Here is a 27,295-nt window from a genome sequence, read left to right on the forward strand (position 1 = left end):
TGTCTCCTTCCCTGTTTGGATAGCCCTGGGTCTCCAGCCGAGGGCTTGGCTAAGTCGAGGTCGCCAGTGGGAGAGGGAGGTTCCTGACTGGGGCTATCTGGAGAGCTGCTCCTTTTGGAGAGGGCACTCAGGTGGTGACTGTGGCCCCAGAAGCGAGGGTGGAGCAGGGCCATCCAGCACCTGCCCCGCTCCAGGGTCCTCACTGGGAGATAGCCTGATTCCAGTCTTCAGAAACGGAAGGACAGCTCTTCCCTTTGGAAGGGAGGGTTGGAGGAATAGGGTGGAAGGTAAAAATGGGTCCCTGAGAAGAGAAAAATCAGCTTGGGGAGGTAGAAGGTTGGTCCTGCTTCCCATAGGGTCCCTGTGCTCTGTGGGAAAGGTCTGGAGGCCTCCAAGTACTGTTCCCCCCGCTCTTCCCAAATGAGGGGCCGGGCTTCCACTCCCAGGGGCATTGATTCCAGCTGCTGTGCGTGCAGCCTTTGGTATGGCCACCTCCAGGGAGGGAGCGCCCCTGGTGTCCCTCCCCTCATCCTCCACTGCGTCCCTGCCCTAGCCAAGTGGACTCTGGAAGCTGGTTCAGACACTCTGGGCCTTTTCCCTCCGTGCCACTGCCTCAGGCAGGAGAGTGGCTCAGCGGCTCCGGCGCCTGCAGCGCCCTGTCCCCGCCACCACCCGCTTCTCGCTGACCCCGCCGGCCTTCCCGGCGCAGGTACTACGAGACCGGCAGCATCAAGCCCGGAGTGATCGGCGGCTCCAAGCCCAAAGTGGCAACACCCAAAGTTGTGGACAAGATTGCTGAATACAAGCGACAGAACCCGACTATGTTCGCCTGGGAGATCCGGGACCGGCTCCTGGCGGAGGGCATCTGTGACAATGACACAGTGCCCAGCGTCTCTTCCATCAACAGGTGAGCAAGCCACGCCGGGCTGCAGGGTGGGGCTCCAGCTCCCAGCTCCGGCCCACCAGGGCTTCCCCCAGCACCGGTCTCTGTTCTTTCTTCGGCCTCTGCCTGCCCTTGCTCCTGCTCCCAGCTCCCAGGTCCTTTGGGCAGGGAGAGGGGACCTGGGAGGCAGAGAGATAGACAGACAGACAAGGCTGTCTCCAGCTCAGGGCTGGGTATTCCCTGCCAGGCTTCTCCCGCTGGCGTCCTGGAAATGAATCCAAGTGTTTGTGGTAATTAAGACTCCAAGATTACGCGCCTCGGTATCTAGAGACAATCACAGCCCACAGCCGAAGCCTTTAAAATGACCAGTGTCTATTCATCGCCTCCAAACAGACTTCCCTTTCTAAAGGCATGCTCCCTTCCGCAGGGGCAGCCGCCTGTCCTGGCTCCCCCGCCATCCCTGCTGACTCCCACAAAGCTGGCCTCCCGGGAGCCCAGGACTTGCTAGCCAGCTCCTCACAAATTTCCGGCCTGTTACCACCAGTATCGAGGCCTGCGGAGCAAACGCCAACCACCAGCCAGCCATTGGCAGGGAGTAGAGGAGCTAGACCTGGAGTGGGATGCCAGGTCAGCAGGGAGAGCTCTGGACCCTGAGACTGAACCTTAGGAGATGCCTCCAACCGCCTAGAGTACCTACGTCCAGGCCTAAGCCTGCACTGATGACAGGCTCAGGCACAGGGGGACAACTCAGGCTGGATTCAGCTCGACATATAGTAGCACAAGATAGTCAGTCTCCCAATCTCTGAGCCACTCCAGTGTGCTCTCTGGGACCCATGCACACTCCATGTATGTACCCCCCGCCCCCGACCAGTGTACACATGTGGCAGGTACAGCACATAACAAGAGCACTTGGACATGGGAACCCAAGATGGCTTTCCCATCACAGAACTGTACAACCTGATGTCAGCAGAGACCCTGTGCAAATTCCGGACAGCCTTGGCCAGCTTTTCTACCCCCCCCCCCCCCCCCCCGCGCATTGTAGGGCAACACTCCAAACGAGAAGAAGGCTGAGGGTTTCATACCCTTGTTTTTCTTTACACTCTTCATAGGCTCATTATCAGGACAACTAATAATTCAGCTGGTGCCTTTTTCTGAAACTGGCATCACGTATCAAGGGTTTTTTTTTTAATATTTTGCAAATGAAATGGAATTATCCCAAATCATGCTGAAAACAGCAGGTAAAATTAGCTGGTAGAATGTACCTTGGCTAAAGAAGATTCCCTCTGCCACACTCGTGCTGTAACGTACTGCGAGGCGACCCCAGAAATTATCCCAGTGTGTGCCATCTGTATTAAAATGGTTATTCAGTTATGAACAGGGTAACATAATACTGATCAGCTAATTATACACCCTCCGAAAATTCTCCAGCTCCCTGGGCCTGGTGGTTTGACATTCAGATACCTTCCAAAGGAGCTGGAGAAATTCTCCTGGTGGTTTGGGAGAGGAATGAGTCTTTTGCATTTCAAAGTGAGAGGAGGAAGCTGGGGAAGCTTTGGGGCTGGGGCAGGAGTGGCGGTGAGGGATGGGAAGGGGCCAAAGCATTGTCTCCTCTCAGCCTCTAGGCTGGCTACTGGTCTTGGGAGTGAGTTGGAAGCGAGTCTTGGGAGGAGAGCAGCCCTGCTGAGGAGCAATGTTGCTGGGACTGGGTGCTGGTGTTCTGGAGAGCATTTGGTAGAAATCTTGTTGCTGTGATAGGATTTGCAAGCCGGTGGAGGAACCCAAGATATGTTCGGTCAAAGGCAATGTGCTTCTCTTGATGTGTGGAGGATTGGAGCAATCAAGGCAGGTGTGGCGGCAGCACCCCTTGCCTAGCACTCTGTCTAGCACCACTTCTCCCCCCCTCTCCCCAACATATACCCCTCACTGGCCGAGATGTTTTGGGAAGCTGGCTTATACAAAAGTTGGGGAATACTCTCATCCTGAAAAGCCACGGAGAGCAGGGGACATGTGACCCCAGGATCAAGCTCCAGAGGCCTTGAGGTGTGCTCACCAGAACTGAGAGAAAGTAGAAGAGTGAGCTGCTAGTGGGATGAGAGTGGGAGAAAGAACGGCTTCAGCTTGACAGCTCTGACAGCAGCAGAATTTGCTCAGCACGGAGCCCTATCACCTGAGGGGCACGGAGGCTACCTTTGGGTGTGGGAAAATAGCCATCTGTGGACAGGTGTTGCTGGAGATGGCAAGGGAGTGGGAGGGGAACGGGGAAGCCACCGGCAGCATGGGCAGCCAGCCCTGGGTCTGCAGCTAGGCTTCCTGGCTTGCTTTGTCAACAAGGCACAGTCAGAGTATTCTTGATTTTGCTTTGGGACAGAATCCTACCGTGACTCATACTTTGAAAAGAATTCTGGGGGCTTCCCAGTGTGCTGCCGAGTCAGGACTGGAGGGATGCATCTGGGCCCGTGCCCTTAGTGTCATCCCTCGAGGTGCTTTGCTCTGAAAGGGAGGGTTTATCTGAGATGCGTTGCTTCAACCCTAAAACCTGCTAAAAGCAGGATTTCTGCTGGCGCTGCTGATGCCAGGAACTTTGTGAAATCTCACTTGCTGTAAGGAAGAGCCTACAGATTTTCCTCTGTGTAGAAAGTGTGACGCATTGGGGACCGGGTGGTTCTTGAGTTTAGCGCTTTACTGTTGGTGAGGTGCCCACTTGTGCTGGGTACTTTATAACCCTCATGGTAAGAATGTGCCCGTGCCGGCCGTTGGCAAGAAAGGAAATCCACACACGCTTATCCACCTGAGCCAAATCATGAGGGTTTTCATCTTCTCCTCCCCAAACAGATGCTGTTGCCACACTTGAAATATACTGTTATGGTTATAAACTAAATTGCTTTTCATGCTTTAAAAGTGGTTTGGGCTTTTTCTGATCCTGTCGCGATAAAGGCTTGGACATCCAGCCCGCATTCTCCATTGGCAAATCCTCACAGAAATATCTCTCCGAGCCAATGGAGTAGGTCAGAGAGGCCTCCCAGCCCCACCCTCACCCCAGAGACCACCGTCAAAAATCCGGAGGGTTGACCAGATTGCTTAGCATGTGGAATTTATTTGAGTGACTCTCAATATTGGGTTACTGATCGCTGAGCGTGGAGTTGCCAGCTCTTCAGCTTGTACACCACTGCCGTAGGGGGCGGGTGTTTATAAACAGGTGACTTGAGATTGAAACCTGGTGTGGGAAATGGCCCGGAGGGGGGAGGAGATGGAGGGAGATCCAAGCTGCTGAAAGGGAAACAGCCACCTAGTTACGTTGCTGAGCAATTGGCTGGGCAGGAAGGATTTTCCTGATTATATGCCAGAGTCTTCAGGTTTGTCTGTTGCTCTGGGCAGGGAATATAGCTCCTTTGAAGGCACAGGCGCAAACTCCAGATACAGTCTAGGGTTACTGAAGATCCCCTGAGGGCACTGTCTTGGACTGAGCTGGCAAGGAGGCCCTGGCTCTCTTAACTTTTTCAGCCTGCCCTATACTCTTTGGGATCAAGGCACTCTCAGCTCCTAGATCCTTGGAGTGGACCCTCCCAGAGTCAATTTTCCCCCGATCACCTGCTACCCACACTCTCCCTTAGCCTGTTGGGCTCTAAGTGAGCATATTTACTCTCCTAGCAGTGGCAGCACTGGCTTCAAGAAGGCGCCAGCCCCAGGGCTGTTGAACAGCTCCGTCTCGTGTCATCTGCAGGTCTTCATTGGAAATCTGGCACTGGGGTGACAGTGGCCTAGCTGTTCATTCAAAGGCCTTTCCAAGTAAGCTGGGAGCCACTCATCCCAGCCAAGGGAATGCTGAAGACATGTTCACGGTGGGGGTCTGTGTCCCTTTCTCAGACACAGGTTCTAGAACATTGCACATTTGACTCTTGGACCTGGCTTGGCACAAAGCTGGCCCAGAGAGGCAGCACTGCCTGCCCATCTCTGTACCCTTGCAGTTGTTTGGTGGTCAGGGCTGTTGGTCTAGTGGCAAAGAGCCAAGGCAAGTCGGTAGGTTAAGAAGAAGACTTCTCCCCACAGAGGAAAGGGAAAAGTAAGGATAGAGAACTTGCTTTCTGTGGCCCTGGGCCTACTGGATCAGGCTGCCTATAGTGGACAGACGTGCCAGTTTCTGTCTGAAAAGCCTTGCTCACCTGTCCTTCCCCAGAGAGCATCTCCTGCTGCAGAGGCTGCCCATCGTTAGAATAACGTGTGAAATAGTCATGACTGCTGGCCTTCTTATTTCTTAAAACGAGCTGGAGTCGTCCCCCTGAAAAGCCATTTTTGCTCCCTTAGTTATTTTAGACTTCTTGGCCAGCAATTGTATCGGTCTGTTTCCCTGCGGCCAGGCTCCGAGTGGGCGGGCAGGCCACAAAATGGCTTTCAGGTGAGAGCAATGGCTGGTTGCCCTGAGTTCTTACCTCCACTGGCAACTCTAGGAAAGAGGAAGGCAGGAGGGGTTGTCCCTAACGAAAGCTCCAGGTGGGTTTTGGAGGGTGATGCAAAGAGGAAACAAGAGGGGAAAACCCTAAATAAATAAATAAAGTGTGACCAACTATTCTGAGAACTCAATAAAACAATCACATCAAATATGAAGAGGCATAAATCTTGTATCTGCACAGGTAACCTACTCAATTGCTTTTATTATCGCTCAGGCTGCCTCCATTTATTACCGTCCACAGTCTGGGCAAAGGAGGTTGCGTGGAGGGTGGTCTCCAGTGCAATCCTACACCCTGAGAGGCAACAATCAGCCCATACAGCCAGGGATTTCGATGGGAGCTCGGGAAGGGCCCATTTGTCTGCATGAAAACCAATCAATAACTCTGTAACCAGAGCCCTTGTCACAGGGAAATGGACAACACAACAGTTCAATACAGGGGCCACGGGGGGAATTAACCAAGTGGAGATGGGGCCAGGCAGGAGCAGCCCCTAGAGAAGGGAAACGGGGTGCCTGGAGAAGAGAATATTGGGGAGGGGGGGAGATGGGGCAATGGCTTTGTGTGCATATTGGCACAAGGTGGGAATTATTGTGCAAAGTAGATCCAGGGGACCAGAGGCACCGTTGGAAGTTGGAGTGGTAGGGAGCAGCTGGGAAGTGGACTTGTTCCAGTACCCATGGGATAGTGTGGTTGTATGTGTGATGGTGTGTGTTGTGGACAAGAATATTATGCTTCCATAGAAAGAATCGCGATAGTAGTAACTGGTGCGGAAGATGAATCAAACCCCCCTACACCAGAGCCTGCACGCTGAAAAGGGGGCTCCCTCTGAGCCCACAAAGGAGCGCCTTAAACCAGGGGCTCCATTGTCTGCCCCCAGCTCCCTAGACCTTCAGCTCCAGCTACTCTGCAACTTTGCCTCTTGAAGTTCAGGTCTGTCCTCGGCCCTTCCTCCTTGCTGCCTGGAGTTGGAATTCTTATATTAAGAGGAAACTGTACGCTGGAAAGAATTCCTTTCTCACGTCCTGTTCCTTAAAAGAATTCAGTAAAGGGTGTGAACATGGCCTGCCACTTCTCTGAATCCCTGCTGTTTCATCTCAGCACCCCCACCCCCAGGTCAGATTCTCGGAGGGCAAGTTTCTTGCATTCAGAGTTCAGATTCATGCAGGGGAAGCTATGCCCAATGCTGCTCACCCAGCCACGTGGGTGAGCCTAGAGAAGAGAGAAGGGGCCCTGATAAATCTGAGGAGTGGGCAACGGTGTCTCACAACCAATGCCCTAATAACAAGTAAAATATTAAACGGGTGGAAAGTTACATCGCTGTGGGTTTATCGGTCTACCACTAAACTACTGGGTTGAAATGTTTTTCTCCTGTTGAGCAAGTTATTTGTTTTGGTACTCTAAAGGTGCAGCTTGAATCTATTCATGATGGTTTGTGGGCACAGAGATTGATATCTTTAGGGTGTGTGGATTTGTGTGTGTTTGTGCCTACCTGCGTCTGCTCTTAGGTAAATGGGCTCTGGGGCCAAGAGGAGGAAAAAGAGGAAGACCTGCAGTCACAGACAGAGGCTGGACACCTTGTCCTTGGGACCATCAGGTCAATCAGTGAGGCAGTCATTGGGCCCTTGGGCAGCAATAATAGGGCTGGGTTGGAGAGTTCTCGTTTCATAATTTGGGGAAATTGGGGCCAGATTTTTCTTTGCACTGTAACAGTCCAGTCTAGTTAGGCCCCAATTAGAGGCTTTGCTGCAGCGATGCTGCCTTGTTGATAGAGAGCTGTGTGGTCCACTGTCCATCTTCATTTCAACACTTGAGTCCCAGCCCCGTTGGCAGAACTAGTTAGGGACCAACTGCATAAGCAGCCAGGAAGATGGCCTTCCTGGTGTACCCCCTTCCTGCAGAGTTCCGGTGCAGTGGCCCACCAAGGGACCTGCGGGTCCCCCAGCAGGAGGCATGTCAGCAGCACTGGGACACGGTCATTGTCAGAGCTCTCCCAACGGCCAGGCCCCAGGCTTAGCCTCCAAATCCTTCCCCAGTAATCCAGGTGCCAGGGAAATAAGGAAGAAGCTGGGTGCAAGGAACACATAACTGGGAACCAGAGAAGGCTTGGACACCAGACCAAGTAGAGCATGATGGCAGAGGCAGAGGCCTGCGGTCTCCTGGGGAGGGCTGGGCATAGGGGAGCTGTTGAGGGTGTAGGAAACCAGAACAGGATGACCTGGGACTGGAAAAGAAGAAGCAAGGCCCTGTGTAGACCTGGGAACTCTCAGGTAGGAGGGGAAGTCATGTAGGAGGGAGACGGGAGAGGCCATGGAGCCAGGCTCGTCTTGTAGTTCATCCTCACCAACCACAAAAATAACTGGACTCTTCCTTTCAGTTTTTGAGAGATAATACAATAAGAAGATATCTTGTGTTTTTCATGCGAGAGAGAGAGAGGCAGAGTCGTTGGCATTCTAGAGAGGTTCGGGTTTGTTGTAGGCTGTAGGGGGAGGAAAGTAGTGCCCCAAAGTCCAGACTGGTGAGAATGTGTTAGTGGAGCTGCCATGTGGCTGCAGGGGGTCATGAGCACAGAGGCCTCCAGGACCCCAGCAGGGAAGGTTAGCAGGAGAACCTACGATGCTGAGACAGAGGTGGTGAGAACTGAACAAACAGGAGCTGGAGTGCACAGGCCCAGCCTAGAGGCACTGAGATTTCGTTTTTTAAAACTCTGTGCTGGGGCTTCCCTGGTGGCGCAGTGGTTGAGAGTCTGCCTGCTGATGCAGGGGACACAGGTTCGTGCCCCAGTCCGGGAAGATCCCACATGCCGCGGAGCCCGTGAGCTCCCACATGGGCCCGTGAGCCATGGCCGCTGAGCCTGCGCATCCGGGGCCTGTGCTCCGCGGCGGGAGAGACCACAGCAGTGAGAGGCCCGCGTACCGCAAAACAAAACAAAAAAACTCTGTGCTGGTTAAATAAAACACATCTCCAGGCCTGATTCAGTTCGTGGGCCAGCGGTCTGCAGCCCCTGGTCTGTGTAACTGCCCATAACTTATCTCTCTGCTTCAGACCAGAGCAGTAATCTCAGTGCAGGTACAGGGGATGTGACATTTCCGGAGCCCCTGAGTCCAGAAGCCCCCGAGGAAGGGAAGTGGGGGTGAGGTGTAACTCCCCACAGCTAGAGGAGGGGAGGGGGAGATGCACATGGAAAGGGAAGGACAAAAGTAAGGATGAGGAGGAAGCATGAGGAAGGAGGTGATGAGGGCGAGAGGTGAAAAGCAGAGCCCTGGGAGCTGGGACGGGCTTGCCTGGGAACGGAGCATGTGAAAAGGTTGCAGGGAACCAGAGCTCTGGGCGGCTGGTACAGCAGGCTGGTGGGGCTGCCTCTCAGAAGGTTATTAAGGAGAAAAGGGGAGGCCAGCCAGGGAGGAGAAAGGTAGCAGAGCAAAGGAAGTGGCACGGGAGGTCAAGTCGCAAGACCTGGAGCCCACGGTCACCCGTACCAGGCAGAGCACCGCAAAGCAGGCCGGCAGTGGATGTGGCGCTGCTGCAGTGCAGTCGCTCAAGCCTGGTGCCTGGCAGAAGGGAGAGTGGGAGAGAGGCCAAGAGGAAGGGAGGGAGGGCCCCGCTTCCTGGGTTTTCCAGGTTAGAGCCCCCTCCACCCAGGAGCCTCTGGCCACTTTGCTCTGGACTCCCTCCTCTGCCTGCCTTCAGCCTGCCATGCACTCCTCTGCAGTGAGCTCCCTCTGCAGCCATCCAGAAACAGAGGAAGCCGGAGGACGTGCCGGGTGGCTCCTGGCAGCTCCTGGCAGGAGGAGGAGAAAGGGCTGTGAGACAGGGCAGCAGGCTGCAAGAGGAATTGTACCCACGTTGTAGGCACAGTCGGGTCAGGAAGTAGAAGGACTCAGAGGACTTGGAGAGGGCAGGAGGGCGAGAAGGGAGAGCAGCAGGGGCCCTGGAGCTTGAACAAATGGGCGTGAGCACTGGGGCTGCTGCCCCTGGTCTACATGCTCCCTTGTGGCCCCAGGGTATTTGCTGGGCTGGTGAAGGAAGCCAAAGGCAACCAGGAGCCTCGTGGACAGCATCTGGCCTGACAGGCCACATAGATGGTCAGGGAGGAGGCCCTCACTCTGCCCTTTATCCTGTGACCTTTGGTTCTAATTCTAGAGGACAAGATGGTGCCCGCTCCTTATGTGTGGTACCGAGAGGGCTTGGTGCCTCTGTGTTGGGAGCCTCCGTGTGGCTGTGTTTTGGGGAGAGTGTGTGGGTTCATGGTATCTGGCTGAGCCTGGCACTCAGGCCCGAGGAAGCTGTCTAAATGGCCCTGGCATTACAGGGAGCTCTTAAAAGTCATCTGTCTTGTCCAGTGAACAACGGCAAACTGGTAGTTGGCCAGAGGGCTGAAGGCATCTTTTGGTCCCAGGATGAAAGCATCTGCCATCACTGGGATGGCCCGCCTGTTTGAGGTGCTAGCAAATGTTATCTGGAAAGCCTGGGGTTGAATGGATGGTCAGCGTCCCAGTGGGTGGATGAGTGGGGGTCCCGTCAGGTGCACAGAGGGTCCCAACTCGTTTAGTCTGGTGCAGGCACATGTGCACTTGCTCTGCTAGAGGTGAGGGTGTAGAGCTGTGTGCAGTGCCGGGGTGGTGCATGTGTGTGACATGCTGCTAGGAAAACTGGCAGCAGCTGTTTGGCTTGTGTCTGCTGAGGTCCTCATAGGGAGTGTGCACTTAGGTAGGGACAAATGTCAAGCTATTTTCTCCTCTTATCATCTGCAGAGTGCATACCTCCCCTCCCTCTCCACATCCCTTATCCTTTCTTTTCTCTCTCTCCTCCTCCTCATTACCCAGGTTAGCTGGTTTGGGTTAGGAGGCCAATTAAGGAAGAGTGAAGAGAATTTAAGATAAGGAAGGCCATCCTTCCTCTAGGGACCAAAAGAGGTATTGTGTTCCCCCCACTCCGCTCTGCTTCCCTGAGGAGCTGACACCAGGACAGGCGGCCTTCCCACGGGCTGGGACTGGGAGAGCCAGAGAAACGGAGGTGTCTCCAGACTTGAGACTTGGGCTCCTTTCCCTGGTCACCACGGGCCTGGGAAGGAAAGTCTAAGAGAGCCCAGGATGAGGGAGAAAAAAGGGTAGAAAAGAGATGGCCAAAGACAGAAGGCGAGAAGCAAGAGCCAGCTGTGGTTGACACCGACCAGCCCCAGATAAAGCCTGGTTTTGGCCACAGAAGTGGACTGGCTGTGTGTGTTGGGAAGGTGGGGGGAGGGGTGTCTTTTTTTTTTTTTTTCTTTAGGGAAGAGGCTCTGAAGTCTTTTAGCCAGTCTGCTGGGCTGACCACTCAGCTCTTTGCAGAGGGTATAGCCCTCCTAGAAATCGTGTTCGCCCTCACTCTCACACCCTCTGACCTCCCATCCCAGCACACATTTGTCTCTTCAAAGCCAAGTTAAAGGGAAGTGAGGGTGGGGGAAGAGGCCCCAGGAAGACAGCTTGGAGGGCAGTGCAGACTCCTCAGGAGATGACCTCCCAGGTTGGGTACAAAAAAAGTTGAGAGAAATTCATTTCATGGCCAGTGGCTGCTTTAAAAAGGCGATTCCAGCATACGAATGTGATAAATGTTAACTGAGCATTAATCGCATTAAAGAGGGCCCTATAAACTTTTCATTTCTAATTAAATTCATCCAGTGATGCTGCCCAAGCGAGTACTCTGGGCCTTTGTTTATGTGGAAAATTAAAATGCAAATACAATGGGATTTATTTCCTGGAGTGGAGTGACGGGCTGGCCCCCTGGCTACTGGTCTCCAGGCCTGTCAGGCCAGGTAACTTCTTCTTTGGAGGTTCTGTCCCTCTTGGGACACATTCTGGTGTGAAAGGAGAGGCCAGAGTTCAAGGTCAAACAGAGTTAGAAATAGAGGGGAAGGTGTGGAAAGAATTGAAAAAAGTAGAAAAAGACAATAGATGGCCCAGAAATAGAGAGAGAGGCATTGTCCTGGCTTCCTACCCTCCTCCTCCAACTCCCACCTCTAGGAGAAGGGACCCCAGACCTTGCTTGTGAGTAATGCCATCACAAGCCTCCCCTGCAGTTCAGGGAAGAAGGGTGGATGTGGGAGGGAGAATTTGGAGAAGCAGCCCTGCCAGGCATATGTGGGCTTGCTCCTCAAAGAACCGAGTGGTCATCAGCACAGAGGACCCAGGGCCTGGATTTATCTCCAGCAGTTTGAGGGTCGGCTGCTGTCCGCATAATGGCTTCACTGGGCTTTTCCTGCCAGTGCCAAGCAGCATTGACACAGGGCAGTGGAGCATAGATGCTCAAACTGAGGACGCTGTGCATGCACGCCCGCACGCACGCAGCCTTCTCGAACGTAGAGAGAGCCAATCGCTCATGAGAATAAACAAATGTCCCTTGCAGGGAGTCCTTTAGTGCCGTGATCCCTCTGATAAAAGTGGTAACTCTAAATGCTATTGAATGGAACGATCTAAAGTTCCTATTTACCAAAATGTAAATTCAGCTGAGTGGAGAGAAAACCTGAGCAAGAAAAATCATTTGGGTTTATCAGTGGAGGAACTGAAAGATCGCTGTGCTGCACTATGGCTAGGGAGGTTGTAAATAGCATTAAAAAGTAGAGAGGGAAAGAAAATGGAGGTAGGAGAGATGATAAAAGGCAGAGCACTAAATCACAAACGGGGGTACATGGACAAAGGCGCAAACCAGATTTATGCCAAGCTTTGCAAAATCTACGGCTTGGACTGACAACGCGTAGACATACTACGCACACAGGCATGAGGCATCCGGAGAGTGGATAAGGCCATGTGGGTATGAAGGTGGATTGACCACAATGTAAGCTGTCTGTGCCTGGTGCTGGGACTGATCCGTCAACTCCTCCACACTGCGATCTGATGGGGTAGGGTTCTGTAGACAGTCAAGGATACAGCCTTATGCGGTTTTTAAAGGTCTTTGAGCACATGAGTCTCTTGTGAGCTGGATCCACGTTCTAATGAATCTCCAAGGCAGCAACCCATTCCCAGAACGGAGTCTGCTTGACTAGTTTTGTCGAATAGCTGCTACCCCTGTCCTCTTTAGTCTGTTTTATTCTGGGTTATTCTTTTCCTCTTTAGTGTTCACTTAGGTCTCTTGGAAATGCATGAGCACTTGCTGACAAACAGGTTAATGACTGTGGCAACTCCCAAACATCTGGATGAAAACCCAAACCTTCAGCCAATCATCTCTAGAGATTATCAATATGATGCCAAATATCTGGGGATTTAGAGATGTCCACATTATTGATTGAATTCCTTACTTTTTATCCAGGCACGAAACCAACTCCTGTTTTCATTTCATTGGTGTTTCATTTCATTGGGAGACACCCGTTTTCAGAGGGAAATATTCTAGGAAACAAAATGTTGTGGTTAGAAAGCATCTTTGATGTATTTGGGTCTCATTTCTGGTTTAAAGGGAGGCTGGGCTTGGCCTGAAAGTCAAGTGGAGAGCTGGTGGTTGGGAGCACTTAGTATCTGAGCAAGCATGGCTGATAGACTCTTTCCCCGGAAATTTGGTTGGGAGGGCAAATCACTTTGTCCAAAGAAAGCTTAAGCTATCCGATAGCCTGGCTTCATAAGGGAACCCACTTTGCTATCTTAAGGAAGTATCAGTGTTCTTAATAGATATGGTCTGTCCTTCATTTATTCTTTCATTCATCCATTCAGAAAACCTTTGCTGAGCACCTACTATGTGCCAGACATAAACCTGTGTGGCATAGAAAACATAAGAAAGTGGGCTCTGGGAAGTGATTGCCAGAGTTTGAATCTAGCTTCCCCACTCACTGGCTATGTGGTTGTGGGTAAATCTCAAATCTTCTCTGGACCTCAGTTTCCTTATTCTGATCTAACATGGGGATAAACATGTAGCTAGAGCTCTGTCATAGGTTCTCATGAAGGTTGAATGAGTTATTCCACATAAACCTGGCAGATATCAAGTGCTCAATAAATGTTTTTTTTTTCTTTTTTTTTTCTTTTTTTTAACATCTTTATTGGGGTATAATTGCTTTACAATGGTGTGTTAGTTTCTGCTTTATACCAAAGTGAATCAGTTATATCAATAAATGTTAGTTATTATTATGGCAGTAGTAATAATCAAGTTATGTGTCTGCCAGTGTAGGTGAGTTCTGGCTTGTGCGTGCATAAACACTGAAATCTTTTAAATAAGAAAGTTCAAGGAGCCAAAAAGATACTCTGTGAACAGAACTGTGTATCATGAATACCAGTGAGAATTATGGTCCACTGTGAGCCCAGCTGGATTTAGGAAGGGGGCCTGCTCTTTGTACTTCCAGAAAAAAAAAAAAAGGAACCTTTATGACTCAGTTACATGACCATTGAACAGAATTAGATAATTGCCCCCTTTGTCCACTTTTTTTGAGAGCCCAGCCTGTGTGTGTGTGTGTGTGTGTGTGTGTGTGTGTGCGTGTGCGTGTGTGCGTGTGTGCATGTATACTTCTTATGACCGCACACTCCTTCTCTGGGATAAGGCTATGATTGCTTGAGGAGCTGAAGGTTGGCATTTTCTGGGTTTCATGGCATCTTCATGCATTGTGGTGCTTTGCATTTTGTAGTTTTTTTAAAAGATAAAATGAAATGGTATTGGGAAAAAAATCCTTATTTGATGGGTTTGAAGTGTTCCTCTGATGCTTAAATGTCATAGAGGGGAGAGGACAGGGAGGTAAACAGAAAGAGGAGGGGAAAAGAGGAGAGAAAATGGAGATAGGGTAAAGGATGAAGAAAGAGGAGAGGAGGAAGTGAGCAAATATTTGACAGATTCAAACCAGATCTGTCTACTGTGGCCCCGCATATCTGGATATTCCAGGCATATTCCATATTTCAGTCTGCAAGCATGGGAGATTGATCGTCATTGCAGTTATTCCATTCCTGAAGGATAAAAGATTTTTTTAAAAATTCAGGAGAAAAATTCACTTCTTCAGTGTAATGGCTCAAAGTAACTGGGCTCTGTGAATTCTCCTATTTAATCTGTGCCCATGAGCAAAGATGAAAATGGACGTTTCCTAAACTGACAGTACATTCTGGTTTACCATCTTTATGGGAAAGCTTGTGGAATAAGGCTGAGGCCCCAAGTTCTCCCTGCCCCTTGGGCCTAGTTATGTAACCAAGTCCAGCCCAATGGACTTCTGTAAGGTCCACACCAAATGCCTTAACATTCACTCCTATTCCTTTCTTATCTCTTCTTTAGTTCTCAATTTAATGCCTATATTCTGTTACTCCTCATTGACACCTATTAGCTGGTAAAGGTCCTGATTTTTAAAATTAGAAAGTAAGTGTTTTTAATGAGTTAAATTTGAATGCTGACAGCTCAATCATCCTTAAATTTTTTTTTTTTTTTTTTTTTTTTGCGGTACGCAGGCCTCTCACTGTTGTGGCCTCTCCCGTTGTGGAGCACAGGCTCCGGACGCGCAGGCCCAGCGGCCATGGCTCACGGGCCCAGGCGCTCCGCGACATGTGGGATCTTCCCGGACTGGGGCACGAACCCGTGTCTACCGCATCGGCAGGCAGACTCTCAACCACTGCGCCACCAGGGAAGCCCAATATATATTTTTTATAATTGCAAATGTATAAGGGCCGCCATCTTTCTTTCTGCCTCTTCATTACCACAGTGCTGGGTATAGCCCTCTGTATGGAGATGGGTAGTGGTGGATTCTTATCAACCCCCAACCCCCCCTCACTGTCCACATGGACAGAAGCCCAAGGAGAAAACTACCCCCTGCCTTCATGCTACCTGACTGCAATTTTTGCACTTCTCTGCTTAAATCACACACATACACACACACAACTTGATTTATCTTACATTTGATTCACATTAACACATGTGGTTATACACACACATAGGCCAATCTTATGGCCACTTTACTTGGTAAGTCCTTACGTTCATAACAATAATAGCTGACAAGTGCTTACTGCAGTAGGAACTGTTATAATTATGTTAAGTATATTAATTGATTTAAGCCTCATAAGCAACCCCATAGGGCTTTATAGGATTGTTTATAGATAGGGTAACTGGAGTACAGAGAAGTTGAATAACTCACTCAGGTCACAGGCTAAGTAGCACAACTAAGATTTGAACTCCTGCAGTACTGGCTCTAAAACCCATGTGCTTTTCCACTGCTCCATACTTCATATCAACTTTGGATCAAAGGAAGTGCAGGAATGTGTGATCTCTTGAGCAACTTTCTATATTTTGAAGTCTCATGCCAGGGAGTACATGTATTTATACGTGTACTTACAAGCTCAGAACAGAGACACTGCACCTAGTAGAAAGTCATGCCTAGTACGAGCTTCTGTACTCTTCCTGGTGTGTGTTTGTGGCCCTGTGAGTACAAGCCACAGCTGAGCCACATCATCTGGGGATGCTGGGAAGGAAGAAGATGCTGATGGCCAGAGCCACAGGGTAGAGTGAACTGGGGATTCTCAGAACTAGAGTTCATGTTATTCCCATTGGGATTGGGGAGCTTAGTCCCATCCATCCTCCCGTAGTCCCCACCAGGGAGCTAGACTTTTGACAGGCATTGGGTTTGGCCCTGGGTCTTAACTCTCCAAATTAGGCAGATATAGGGAGGGTGGCACCAGAACCTGTGTCACTGTGGTAAGGTCAGATCTGTTCCGTAGAGCAGGGGCGGCTTGCTTCCAAGAACAACAGAACTGTGCGAATGGTCATCAAGAAGAGATTTGTCCTCCATCTCTAGAATCCTCCTTCTGGAAAGAAGCAGTGCAAACGACCAAGCCAGAGCAAGTTTAAAAAGCTAAAGGATGGGTCTTCTCACACACAGCCACATCAAGAAAGCAATTACCGAATCATACACCACCACCCAGATCCAACATCATTACTCAACCCACATCACCAAGGAGACACCCATTAACCTAATCTCTGAGACATACATTACGAAAAAGAAAGATGCTGATATGATCAACGAACACAATAATTCAAAGCAGAAACACAGACATTGCCACCAAACAATACTCAAATTCCTCCAACTCAGTGTTACACAAAGTGCAGTCACCTTGATACAATACCACAAAACATCAGGTAACAGACCTTAAGCCAGCTGCCGGAATGTGTCAGCAATACATGGTACCACACAACACAATTCAAGTGCTCCGTCCCACAGGCACACCCATGCCCAAAGGCTGAAATCATGTGGCCACCTGAGCGATAGTAAACACTGGTCAGGCATCCACAGAGATGGAGCCAGCAGTGCAACACCCAGCCCTCCTGCATACCCAGCAGAAAAGGATCACTGCCACAGCCTCCCCAAACCCGGCGCTCTCCTGGTCCCCAGCACAGTGCAGCCTGCCAGAAAGCAGCAGCGCCATCCCATCTCTCCAGCAGGCGGATGTGTCCAGACCATCACCTCCAATAAAGCCTCTGGGCTCTCGTTGCTAGTAAGAGAGTAAACTGTCCCCTGAGCCTGCTTCCTGAGACAGGACAAATCAGCCCTTTCCTGCTGGGGATTTAGTAAGACTTCACCATTACTGAAAATGACAGCGCTCCAGGGATGGAGGGCAAGCGGCGGGGGCGGTGGGGGGGGTGACCTGGGAGGGGGCTCACCAAGATGGGTGCAGGAATTCCCCTTCCTCCACCAAGCACTGCCTTCTGTGGCCATTCCAGAGCTGAAGCCCTCTTGCTGGGTGTTCACTGAGTATCGATTCAGTCTGCAAGCAATTTTAATATTTCTTCAGGGACTTTCCAGCAACAGCACAAGTCATTAATTCACCCTCCCAAATTGCTTATTCAATAGCAGGAACATGGCTCCTGAATAAAGTCCCAGAATTTATGTGACTCGCACGAGTCAGGAGGTCAAACAACTGTTATGGAGCGAAGTTAAAAATCCAAATAAAATATTGACACTTTTTGGGGGAGGGGGAGTAAAGGTATTTAAAATAGGTTTTTGTTGCAATGCCCCCAGGATAAAGAATGGAAGGAGACTAAAGACAAGTTGGAGTTTATAAAATCAATGGAATTTATCGCACATCTACTTGGCATTTAATAATTCTCTCATTTCCACAGTCCCCCACCCCCACCCCATCCTGGCCATAGACAGAGAGATACACAGGTATACAAATGCACATTTATGTACATCAGTATTGGTGCACGGACCAATATAGAAATGCAGGGGCTTCCCTGGTGGCGTAGTGGTTGCGAGTCCGCCTGCCGATGCAGGGGACACGGGTTCGTGCCCCGGTCCGGGAAGATCCCACATGCCACGGAGCGGCTGGGCCCGTGAGCCATGGCCGCTGCCCCTGCGCGTCTGGAGCCTGTGCTCCGCAACGGGAGAGGCCACAGCAGTGAGAGGCCCGCGTACTGCAAAAAAAAAAAAAAAAAAAAAAAAATATATATATATATAGAAATGCAGTTGTGATGTGAGCATCTGAAACACCTCGGGAAGGGAACAGTGATGAGTGAGGAATCATGTATGACTGTGGCTTACAGATTTGAAAGGCATAACTGGGCAGAAATTCACGAGGGGACTTTTGACAAATATATCCAGTATTATAAATCTTGAATTAATGCATTAGAGCAGACATGAATATAAAGATACACTAGTCATAGAAATAGTTTCTAGAAACTGAGAAACACGTCTGTATTCAGTATTGCCACACTATCGTGTACACGATTTGGAAAGTAGATAGATAGATAGATATAGAGAATTTAGAAAATCTATCCCCCAAACCTACCAATGTATATAAAATACAGTGAAACCATAGTCACTCAACCTAAAATTGAGGTTAACACAGACATGATGCTTACCAAATACAGCTATGGCACGTGCACAGGAGAGGGCAGGCATGTTTAGAATCACAGCTACATGCAATCTCTGTTCATTGTCTACATATACATTTGCACAGTTGTCCAGATCATGGATGTGAAAAGACTGAAAGAAAAAAATTGTTTATGCCCAAATAGGTAATAAACACAAAGAAATATTAATATAGAAATTTCCAGAAGAGGTAACATGGTTCAGCCTACAGACATTGGAGCCACAGACCCAAAGTCTGGCTCCAGTGCTATTAAGCACATGACCTTGGACAAGTTGCTTAGCCTCTCTGTTGTCTCCTTAGTAAAATAGAGAACACCCCTATCTGATAGAGTTGTAGTTAGGATTTGGATGAGAAAATGCATTTGTTATAACACCTGTCATAGAATGAATATGAAATAAATGATAGTTATTACTTTTACTATTTTTACATGCAACTCTTCTATTCAGACGCAGTTTCTCATAGATTCTACCATCTGTTCTTGTTACGACTGACTTATTCTACCCAGTGGTTAGCAACATGGGTTCTGGAGTCAGGCTCCTAGGTTTAAATCCTAGTTCTGATACTTAACAGCTGTGTGACCTTAGGCAAGTTACTCAACTTCTCTGAACCTCAGCTTCCACAGGGATAATAGTTTTCATAAGAAGTTGTGAAAAATAAATAATCCATGTAAAGTACTTTGCAGAGTGCCTTGGCACATAGTGAACATATATTAGTTCACTGTGTCCCTTAAGATTGTTATTATTATTAATAGTAATAACATTGACTTGCTATTCAACAAATACTTTTTAAGTACCTATATTATGCCAGGCCCTGTTGCTAGGTGCAGGAAATACAATGGTGAGAAAAATAACCATGACATGTGGACTTGCAGAGCTCAGAGTCCAGGGGAGGACTCACTGTGAATTGAGTAAGCAAGAAAACAGGTTTCAGCTCTGTGCTGGACCGTAAGTGGAAGAGGGGAACAGAGAGAAATAGATTGGAAAACCAGGGCGGAGGCAGATTGGGAAAGATTCTGAAGGCCAGGCTGAGGAATTTTGAATTTATCCTGTAGGTAATAGGAAGCAATTGTAGGCTTTAGCCACATCGCATTCTTTCAGGAACAGACACAGAGAGACGGATGGATTGTTTTTGAATACTGGAGCAAGAAGGTGGGAGGTGGGAAGGGCCAGAGGCAGGGAGGCCAGGCAGCCGCTAGCAGGCCCCAGCCTGGCTGCTGCTGAGGACCCCTTCCCTCCAGGCTCCCTTCTGCTTGCAGAGGGAGATGTACCTGTGGAGGGAAGGGGAGAATGGACAGGGAGGACTTGTCCCAGCAATGAGTCTATAGCAGTACCACTTTCCCCATCATATTAGGCAGTCTTGTAGCCTCTGAACCATGGGGTGGACAGCTGGTAGACCCCAGCTCTAGCCCAGAAGCCCTGACAGATGAGGGCAGGGCTGGTGGCGAGAGGAGCTAGTCCAGTCACGCTCTGGGCTTGGCATGCACCACAGACTGGTTTCCAAATGGTTAGTTAAACACATTGCCCCTTAATTTTTAAACCTATGCATATCTTGAATTTAAATCAATCCATATGCTTACCATTCATCATATAAACCATCGCTATTGCCCCCTTGGGCCAGCCCCATGGCCCATCTAGCCTGGTAAATTGTATCTGGCCTGGGCTCCCAGGGACACGTGGTAGAAGGATTATCATCCTCAGTGCCAGTCTTAGAAGGCTAAACTGATGCAGAAAGTATTCCTGGTATCTAAGGAACCCACTGGAAATCTGTCAGCCTGGAAGGTACCAAAAACTATCTTGAAATTATTTTTATTTGTGGCTTACAGTTTAGTTTCCACAGAGGAACTGAGAGCCTCTTGAATTTTGGTAACTGTGTCAGATAGAGTTAGGGTTAGCAGATGGGGGTTGTGGGTTGATAGAATATGAGGAAGGAACCTTCTGTAACTCACTAAGACATTCTCCCAACCCTCTCAAGGATGGTTTTCTTACCCCCTGGCTTAAGCTAGTTTTCTCAAATATTAGAGAGTTTAAGAGTAATCTGTAGTTTGCTTAACTACAGATTCCTGGGCCCCACTAAAATTTCTAACGCAGAAGGTCTGAAGGGGGCTCCAGGGCTTTGCATGTTAGCATGCACCCCAGGGGATTCTAATGCAAGTGGCTCAAGGACAGTAGTTTTTTTTTTTTAACATCTTTATTGGGGTATAATTGCTTTACAATGGTGTGTTAGTTTCTGCTTTATAACAACGTGAATCAGTTATACATATGTTCCCATATCTCTTCCCTCTTGCGTCTCCCTCCCTCCCACCCTCCCTATCCCACCCCAAGGACAGTAGTTTGAGGACACCTTTCTGTAAACTTTTAGGTAGGACTGTCATCTCTTAGAGCTCAGTTATGACCTCTGAGAAGCAACAAAAGAGACAGAAACTCTTGACATGTTTGGGGGGAACCCTGGTAACCTCGGAACCTGTGTATTCCAGTTATATCCTGCTACCGCCAGAATGGAAGGTCCTGCCCATAGCCTCCCCTCATCGGCAGCCATTCTCACGCACAGAACCCTGCCTGCCATATGGTCAGTTGTCCAAACTGAAACCCATGAGTGGGCGTGGGCAAGCAACTCTAAACTCTGCACAAAACGTAGAGCCGGGGCCTAGGAAAACAGTGCATGTGAATCACTTCCGGGCTGCCAGGGGGAAAGGCTGGGTGGCTGCTGCTTCCTTTCAGTTCCTGTGGGGAGGAGGTGGTAAATTACTGTTCTTTAGTCCTTGGGATGTACAGAGGGGGGATTTCAGTTCCTTAGAGTTCTCAGGAGTAGGGAGAGGTAGGAACCATTTTGGGAAGAAGGAAAATTTTCCTGAATAATCTATGAGACCTCACTTGAGGTTCTGCCGTGAGTCTCCAGCTGTTTTTGTAGCTCTGATTTGCCTCAGGGCAGAGCCAGGGACACCGTGCCTGACTAGGCAGCTCTCAAAGGCCTGAGTTAAAGCAATTACCTGCATTCTTGTGTAAAATATCCTTTGCTGAGGCAAATATCATTTTGTCCTCTTGAATGATCCAGCCTATAATACTCAGGCAGCCGGAAGTCACTGGCAGAGGCACCTCCCACCATCCTCTTGTTTAATGGGCAGTGGGGCCAGCTAGTCTGAAACATTCTCCACCTTGGAGTTCCTTTGATTTACTCAAATCAAGAAAGACTTTCCTGGACTTCCCCGGTGGCTCACTGGTTAAGAATCCGCCTGCCAATGCAGGGGACGCGGGTTTGAGCCCTGGCGGGGGAAGATCCCACATGCCTCGGAGCAACTAAGCCTGTGCACCACGACTACTGAAGGCCGTGTCCCTAGAACCCGTGCCAACACAATGCGAAGCCCAAGCACCGCAATGAAGAGTAGCCCCCCGCTCGCCTCAACTAGAGAAAGCCCTTGTGCAGCAATGAAGACCCAATGCAGCCAAAAGTAAATAAATAAAAAAAAAAACTTTCCCCATACCAGAGATTAAGTATTTTCTGCAAAGACTCTAGAAGTAGGCAATTTAAACTGATTCATACACGTATACAACACATGTATGTTAATACTTGACTTCTTGCCCCAAAGACTCTTTGAGCAAACCGGTGATATGACTGGGCCTGAGGCCAGCCTGCTAGGAAGTAATTCCAAAGTGGAGAAGGCAGTCTGTTCTAGGCAGCTGGACAGGATTTCATGGGGACATGCTTGGAGATCCCACGTGGATATCGCGCTGTCAGCAGCTGGTTCCAGCAGGTGGTATACTCCCATTTTATAGAAGGGAATGCTGAAGCTCAGGGAGCCCCTTATCCTTTGTTTCTCAGAACACAATAGAGCAAGAGAATAGAACCGTAGAATACTGGAGTTTGGATTCTGGGCTTTTGGGTATCTCTCTCCTGGAGGCAGTGTGGTTTCCTGGTTAAGGGTATGGGCCCTAGGATTAGTCTGCCTGAATGCAAACCCCAGATTGTCTGTTTCTCAAATGGGTGACTTTAGGCAATTTATCACATGTTTTATCTGCAAAATGTGTCGTTGGGAGGATTAAATGAACTATTTGTTTGAAGCGCTTAGGACATTGCCTAGCTCATAGTAAGTCCTCAGTAGACAATAGTTTTTTATTACTGGAGCCTCCGCTAAGGAAGCACTGTTTCTAGAAATCCTGACCAGCCTAGGCCTGGAAATGCTGCCACCTGACTCCCTCCAAGGTGAGCTGTCTGAGGTCACCTCAATGCTCGTAGGACCTCTTCTTGTCTCCACCTCAGGGGGAGTTTTTGCACACCATTTATTATCATATAATATAGTGCAATATAATATACATAACATAACATAACATAATATGATGGGTAGGTTAACCTGGAAACCCTGAGGCGGACAGTGGATGGATGGATAGATGAATAGATACATTTGTACTAAGTATACATACATTATATCATTCTATTGATTTGTAAAAAGTTCCCGGTCTGCCTGGCTGTAATGAGATTTTTGAACTTTGCGTGGCGATCAATGAGAGGAATATTATTGGCCTGGAGAATTGATATACCTGCTCTCAGTGGCTTGTTCTGCTCCCAGGCTGCCCCGGCCCCCCAGGTGTACGATTCCAGCAGACACTTAACCTTTTTTACAGTGTCATCAGGCTAAAAGGAATCTAATAGTGACACAGGACTTGTGCTCAGCACTCTGCCACTATTGCTTTCCTGTCACAAATAATTTATAGCCTTCTATTTCCATCCCCGAGCCTGCACCCCAGCCCTGCCTCCCACTTTCCCCCAGCTCCCAGGAATCAATAAGCTCACACAGCCACAGTGGGACTTCAGGGTGCAAAGAGACAGACAGACAAAGGGAAGGGAGACACAGAGAGGGGCAGAGACAGACAAGAAGGGGAGAGAGAGAATGAAACACAGAGGAAGGATGAGAGGAGGAGGAAGGAGAGGAGCGGGGGAGGAAGGGGGGGAAAACCAGAAGAGGAGTGAAGACTCACCCCAGCGCTTTCTTAGAATTGAGAGTGCCTCAGTTTCTTCATGAGTTTAACAAATTGTTAATAGGAGACTCAATACATGCTTTCATGCTGACTCACAGAGCTGACGAGACTGTTTTGATCTCCAGCATGGTGGGGAGCAGAGACCTCTGGGGAATTTAACCAAAGAGGGAGTGACTTCACCTGCCTTGTCATCCTTTACTCTAAAGCTCTGCCACAGCCCCCTGGCATCTCTTAGGTCCTGAGGGAGCTGCTGCTCATACTGTCTATGGATCCTTCCCAGTGCCCCCAGGCAGAGGTCCCCAGTCTGTCTTCCCGAGAGTCTCTGATGCATCTCTTTTGGGGTCAGGTTATGACACCTGCTGCTGCTGTTTCCTGTCTTTTCAGTGCTCTTCCCAGGGTCCCTGAAGCAGCTGCATTGACCAGGCTGGGGCATATGGCCTGAGAGGCCTCCTTATCTGCACCTGGCTCAGCCCCTCCATAGAATGCAGCCAGTCCTGGGGATCACCCATAGGAATAATAATACTAGGAGTTATTATTATAGCTAGCACTTATTGAGCCAAGCATCGTACTAATCATTTTACATGAATTATCCTATTTAATTCTCACAACAGTCCTACAAAACAAATGGTCATGAAGAGCCTAGGGGCAAGACGGGAATAAAGACTGCAGACCTACTAGAGGATGGACTCAAGGATGGGGGAGGGGGAAGGGTAAGCTGGGACGAAGTGAGAGAGTGGCATGGACATATATGCACTACCAGATGTAAAATAGATAGCTAGCGGGAAGCAGCAGCATAGCACAGGGAGATCAGCTCTGTGCTTTGTGACCACCTAGAGGGGTGGGATAGGGAGGGTGGGAGGGAGGGAGATGCAAAAGGGAAGAGATATGGGGATATATGTATATGTATAACTGATTCACTTTGTTATAAAGCAGAAACTAACACCATTTTAAAGCAATTATACTCCAATAAAGATGTTAAAAAAAAAAAGTATCAGAGCTGGGACTCAGACTCAGGCAGACTGAGCCCAGAGCCCATCCCCATCTTGCCTTTGCTCTTCTCATACTCCTGTGAGTGTGAGGTTCTAAGTGCCTGCAAGGCAAAGCCTAGGAGGTTCTCTGGAAAGGTGGAGGTGGGGGGAGAAAGAGTGTCCCTGTCAAGGAAAGCATGCTGGAAGGAGAAGTGGGGAGCAGGCACCCTCGCAGGGCAGTCTTTCTGTGGAAATGGGAAATGGCACCTCCAACCCCTGGTAAATGGGCCCAGGGCTCCTGACTGTAGCCCCGCAAGGATGCATGTGCGGGAACTTGACTCTCCAGGCCAAACCTGTGAGGTGCCGTGGTGGCCACAGATGTGTCTGGCTGTCTTTTGCGGCCAAGAATGAAAAAGAATTAGAGAAAGGGGAGGAGGAACAGGGGGCAATAGGACCAGGCAGTCACACAAAGCAACCTCTTTATCCTTTTAACCCTTAGTGATATTCCTATTAGTCAGTGGGTTTGTGTATGGGACGCAGGAGGGCAATGGGTGACCATAACGTTTCCACAATCCCGGTTCTTAAACTCCCTGAGATCACCGTTGGGGACTGGGGAGCGTCCACCTCCTGGGGGGCATGGACGGACACCAAGAGCATTAGTAACTCACAGCAGGCACCCTGCCCAGCTCCTCTCCCATGCACCACCAAGCCGCTGTCAGGAAGTAGTGATTTTCCATCACTTGCTACCTCAGCTAAAACTGCACCAGCACCCCAGGGGTCAGAGGCTGTGGGTAACAAAGACAGCAGCTCCACAAGGCCGTCCAGTCGTCTGTCTCACCCAGCCTCAGTCTTGGGGTTCCCTCAGTCCAGAGCCCAGAGTCCACCAGCCCTCAAGTCAGAGCCACCCACAGCCCACTGAGATCCCAGAAGCCTTTGGCTGCAATGAATTAGGAGCAGCTGCTCTGAGCTGCTCAGCCTCCTTCTAGACTTTTCGTGTAGACCAGTCTACACTGCCCTTAGCGACTGTCATGTCTTTCTCATGGTGATCATGCTCCAGACCCAGAAGCTTTGGGCCACCTCACCACGTGCCATCTCTCGCTGCCTCGTCCCCGTGGCCGCCATTCCGTTCTCCCCTTGTTCTGTCTTGTCTGGCAATCACCCACTTTCTCTCAGGCAACTCCAGCCTCTCCCTCTTCACCAGTTCTTTCTCCTCAGCCTACAGACTTATCCAGGTCCTTCCTCCCCTGAACAGCCTTCCCTCCACTTAGCTGCCACTTCCATCCTCAGCTTCCACACTTTTCTCTCCTTTCTACACACTTCTGAAGCAATAGTCTACATTCACTGCCTCCCTCTCCTGCTGTCCGCTCACTAACCTCTTTTTATCTGGCTCCTGCCTCAGTTGCTTTGTTGAGGCCACTCTCCCAAGGTCACTAGTGGTCACCAAAATTCCCAAATCTGTGCCTCTTCTTATTCCCAATTCCCTTCAATCTTTATGTCACCATGGTTGCTATGGATTACGTTCTCCTTCTGGAAATGTGCTTCTCTGTTGACTTAGCTAAAACTCCCTGATCCTGGTTCTGCCATTTCCTGTGTGACCAACTCTGACCCTTGTGTAAGGTCAGGTTCTTTTCCTCAGCCTCTGATAGTAGATGTTCTCCAGGGTCTGCTCTTTAGGCCTCTCATCCCAACCAACACTTCCTTCCTTGATAATCTCCTAAATCCATATCTACTCTGCCGGCTGGTGCACGGCCATCCACCTGGACACTCACCTACCTCCTCAAATGCTCACGTCAAGGACCAACCAGTCACCTCCCTGCATCCCTCTTCCTGACAGTGGGACAAACCACCAGCCTTCCAGTTACACAGAACTGGGGTTTTAGAGCCATGGTTGACTCCATTTAGTTGCCAAATCCACCTTACAAATTCTTCCTTCTCTTTTTTTTTTTTTTTTTCTTTTGGCCACGACGCGAGGCTTGTTGGACGTGAGTTCCCCGAGCAGGGATCGATCGAAACTGGGCCCTTGGCAGTGAAAGCATGGAGTCCTACCCACTGGACTGTTAGGGAATTCCCTTTTTTTTTTTTCTTCCTTCTCTTTTCTGAGGCCAGCTACCTATGGCCTTGTGCCTGTCAATTGCTTTACCTGCATCGGTTTGCACATGTCTCCTTTAGTTTAAAAATCACTCATGGCTTGAGATTCTGTAAACCTAGTTCCTATATACTGGGGGAAGTCTGACAAAGTAACAAAAAGCACACATTTTAAATACTGAATTCCAACTCTGCCCTAGCTGGCAATGTGATCTTGAGTAAGCTTTTTTTTTTTTTTTTTTTTTAGTTGTGGCCAATGGAGGCTACTCCTTGTTGTGGTGCCCGGGCCTCTCATTGCGGTGGCTTCTTTTGTTGTGGAGCACAGGCTCTAGGTGCACAGGTTTCAGTAGTTGTGGCACATGGGCCTAGTTGCTCCGCGGCATGTGGGATCTTCCCGGACCAGGGCTTGAACCCGTGTCCCCTGCATTGGCAGGCAGACTCTCAACCACTGCGCCACCAGGGAAACCCTTGAGTAAGCTCTTTAACCTCTGTCAGCTTTGGTTTTCAGTCTGCAAAACAAGGATAATAGTAATGCTTTGGAGGTTGTTGTGAGAATTCACAGTAGTATATATATTTACAGTAATATAAATTGCATATAACGTTGGCATATAATAGATGCTTGATAAGTGGAAAATTGCTAGTATCATCATTACTTCCAAGTTTTCAGCCTTATTTCCTCTTACTCCCTTACATCCCTCCACCGTTCCTGGCCTAGGCATTAGCCCCTAACCCAGCGTGACCACTCGGCTCCTGTGCTCTGCTTCTACCCTCCTCCAGCATCCGCTTCTAATGCCCTCTTCTCCACTTCTTTGTTCATCTTAGAATCATACTGGGTTTTTTTTTACTGGGGAAAGAGACCTTAGAGATTCTGTAGTCTAACCTCTTTACTTTATAGCTGAAGAAACTGAGGCCCAGAAAAGGAGAACGATGAGGCCAAGGCTATGTGGCCACTTAGTGGAAGACTCGGGGCCTCAGCCATGAAGCCCAGTGACTTTTCCACTATCCTCTGTACCTCTGGCTCCTATACATGTGTGTGTATATATATTCAGCCTTACTCTGCTTTGAGGATCTACATCAAGTTCCACCTCCTCAGTGACTTCTTTCCCATTTCCCCCACCTGCAAGGGGGGTGACTTCTCCCCCACATCCTCCTG

At 49.4% G+C, this 27,295-nt stretch overlaps 1 protein-coding gene across 8 annotated transcripts in view; it reads left to right on the plus strand.

Annotated features, from left to right (window-relative positions):
- PAX2 (paired box 2) overlaps nt 1-27,295 on the plus strand; it is a 91,726-nt gene that overhangs the window by 14,761 nt on the left and 49,670 nt on the right. For all 8 annotated transcript variants that reach the window (XM_032609022.1, XM_032609016.1, XM_032609014.1 and 5 more), the window contains one exon: nt 710-907. In XM_032609022.1, the coding sequence (XP_032464913.1) occupies nt 710-907 (198 nt within the window). The remainder of the gene's footprint in view (nt 1-709; nt 908-27,295) is intronic.

This window comes from Phocoena sinus, chromosome 16, assembly GCF_008692025.1.
Source record: "Phocoena sinus isolate mPhoSin1 chromosome 16, mPhoSin1.pri, whole genome shotgun sequence".
In the NCBI taxonomy this organism is placed as follows: Eukaryota; Metazoa; Chordata; class Mammalia; order Artiodactyla; family Phocoenidae; genus Phocoena; species Phocoena sinus.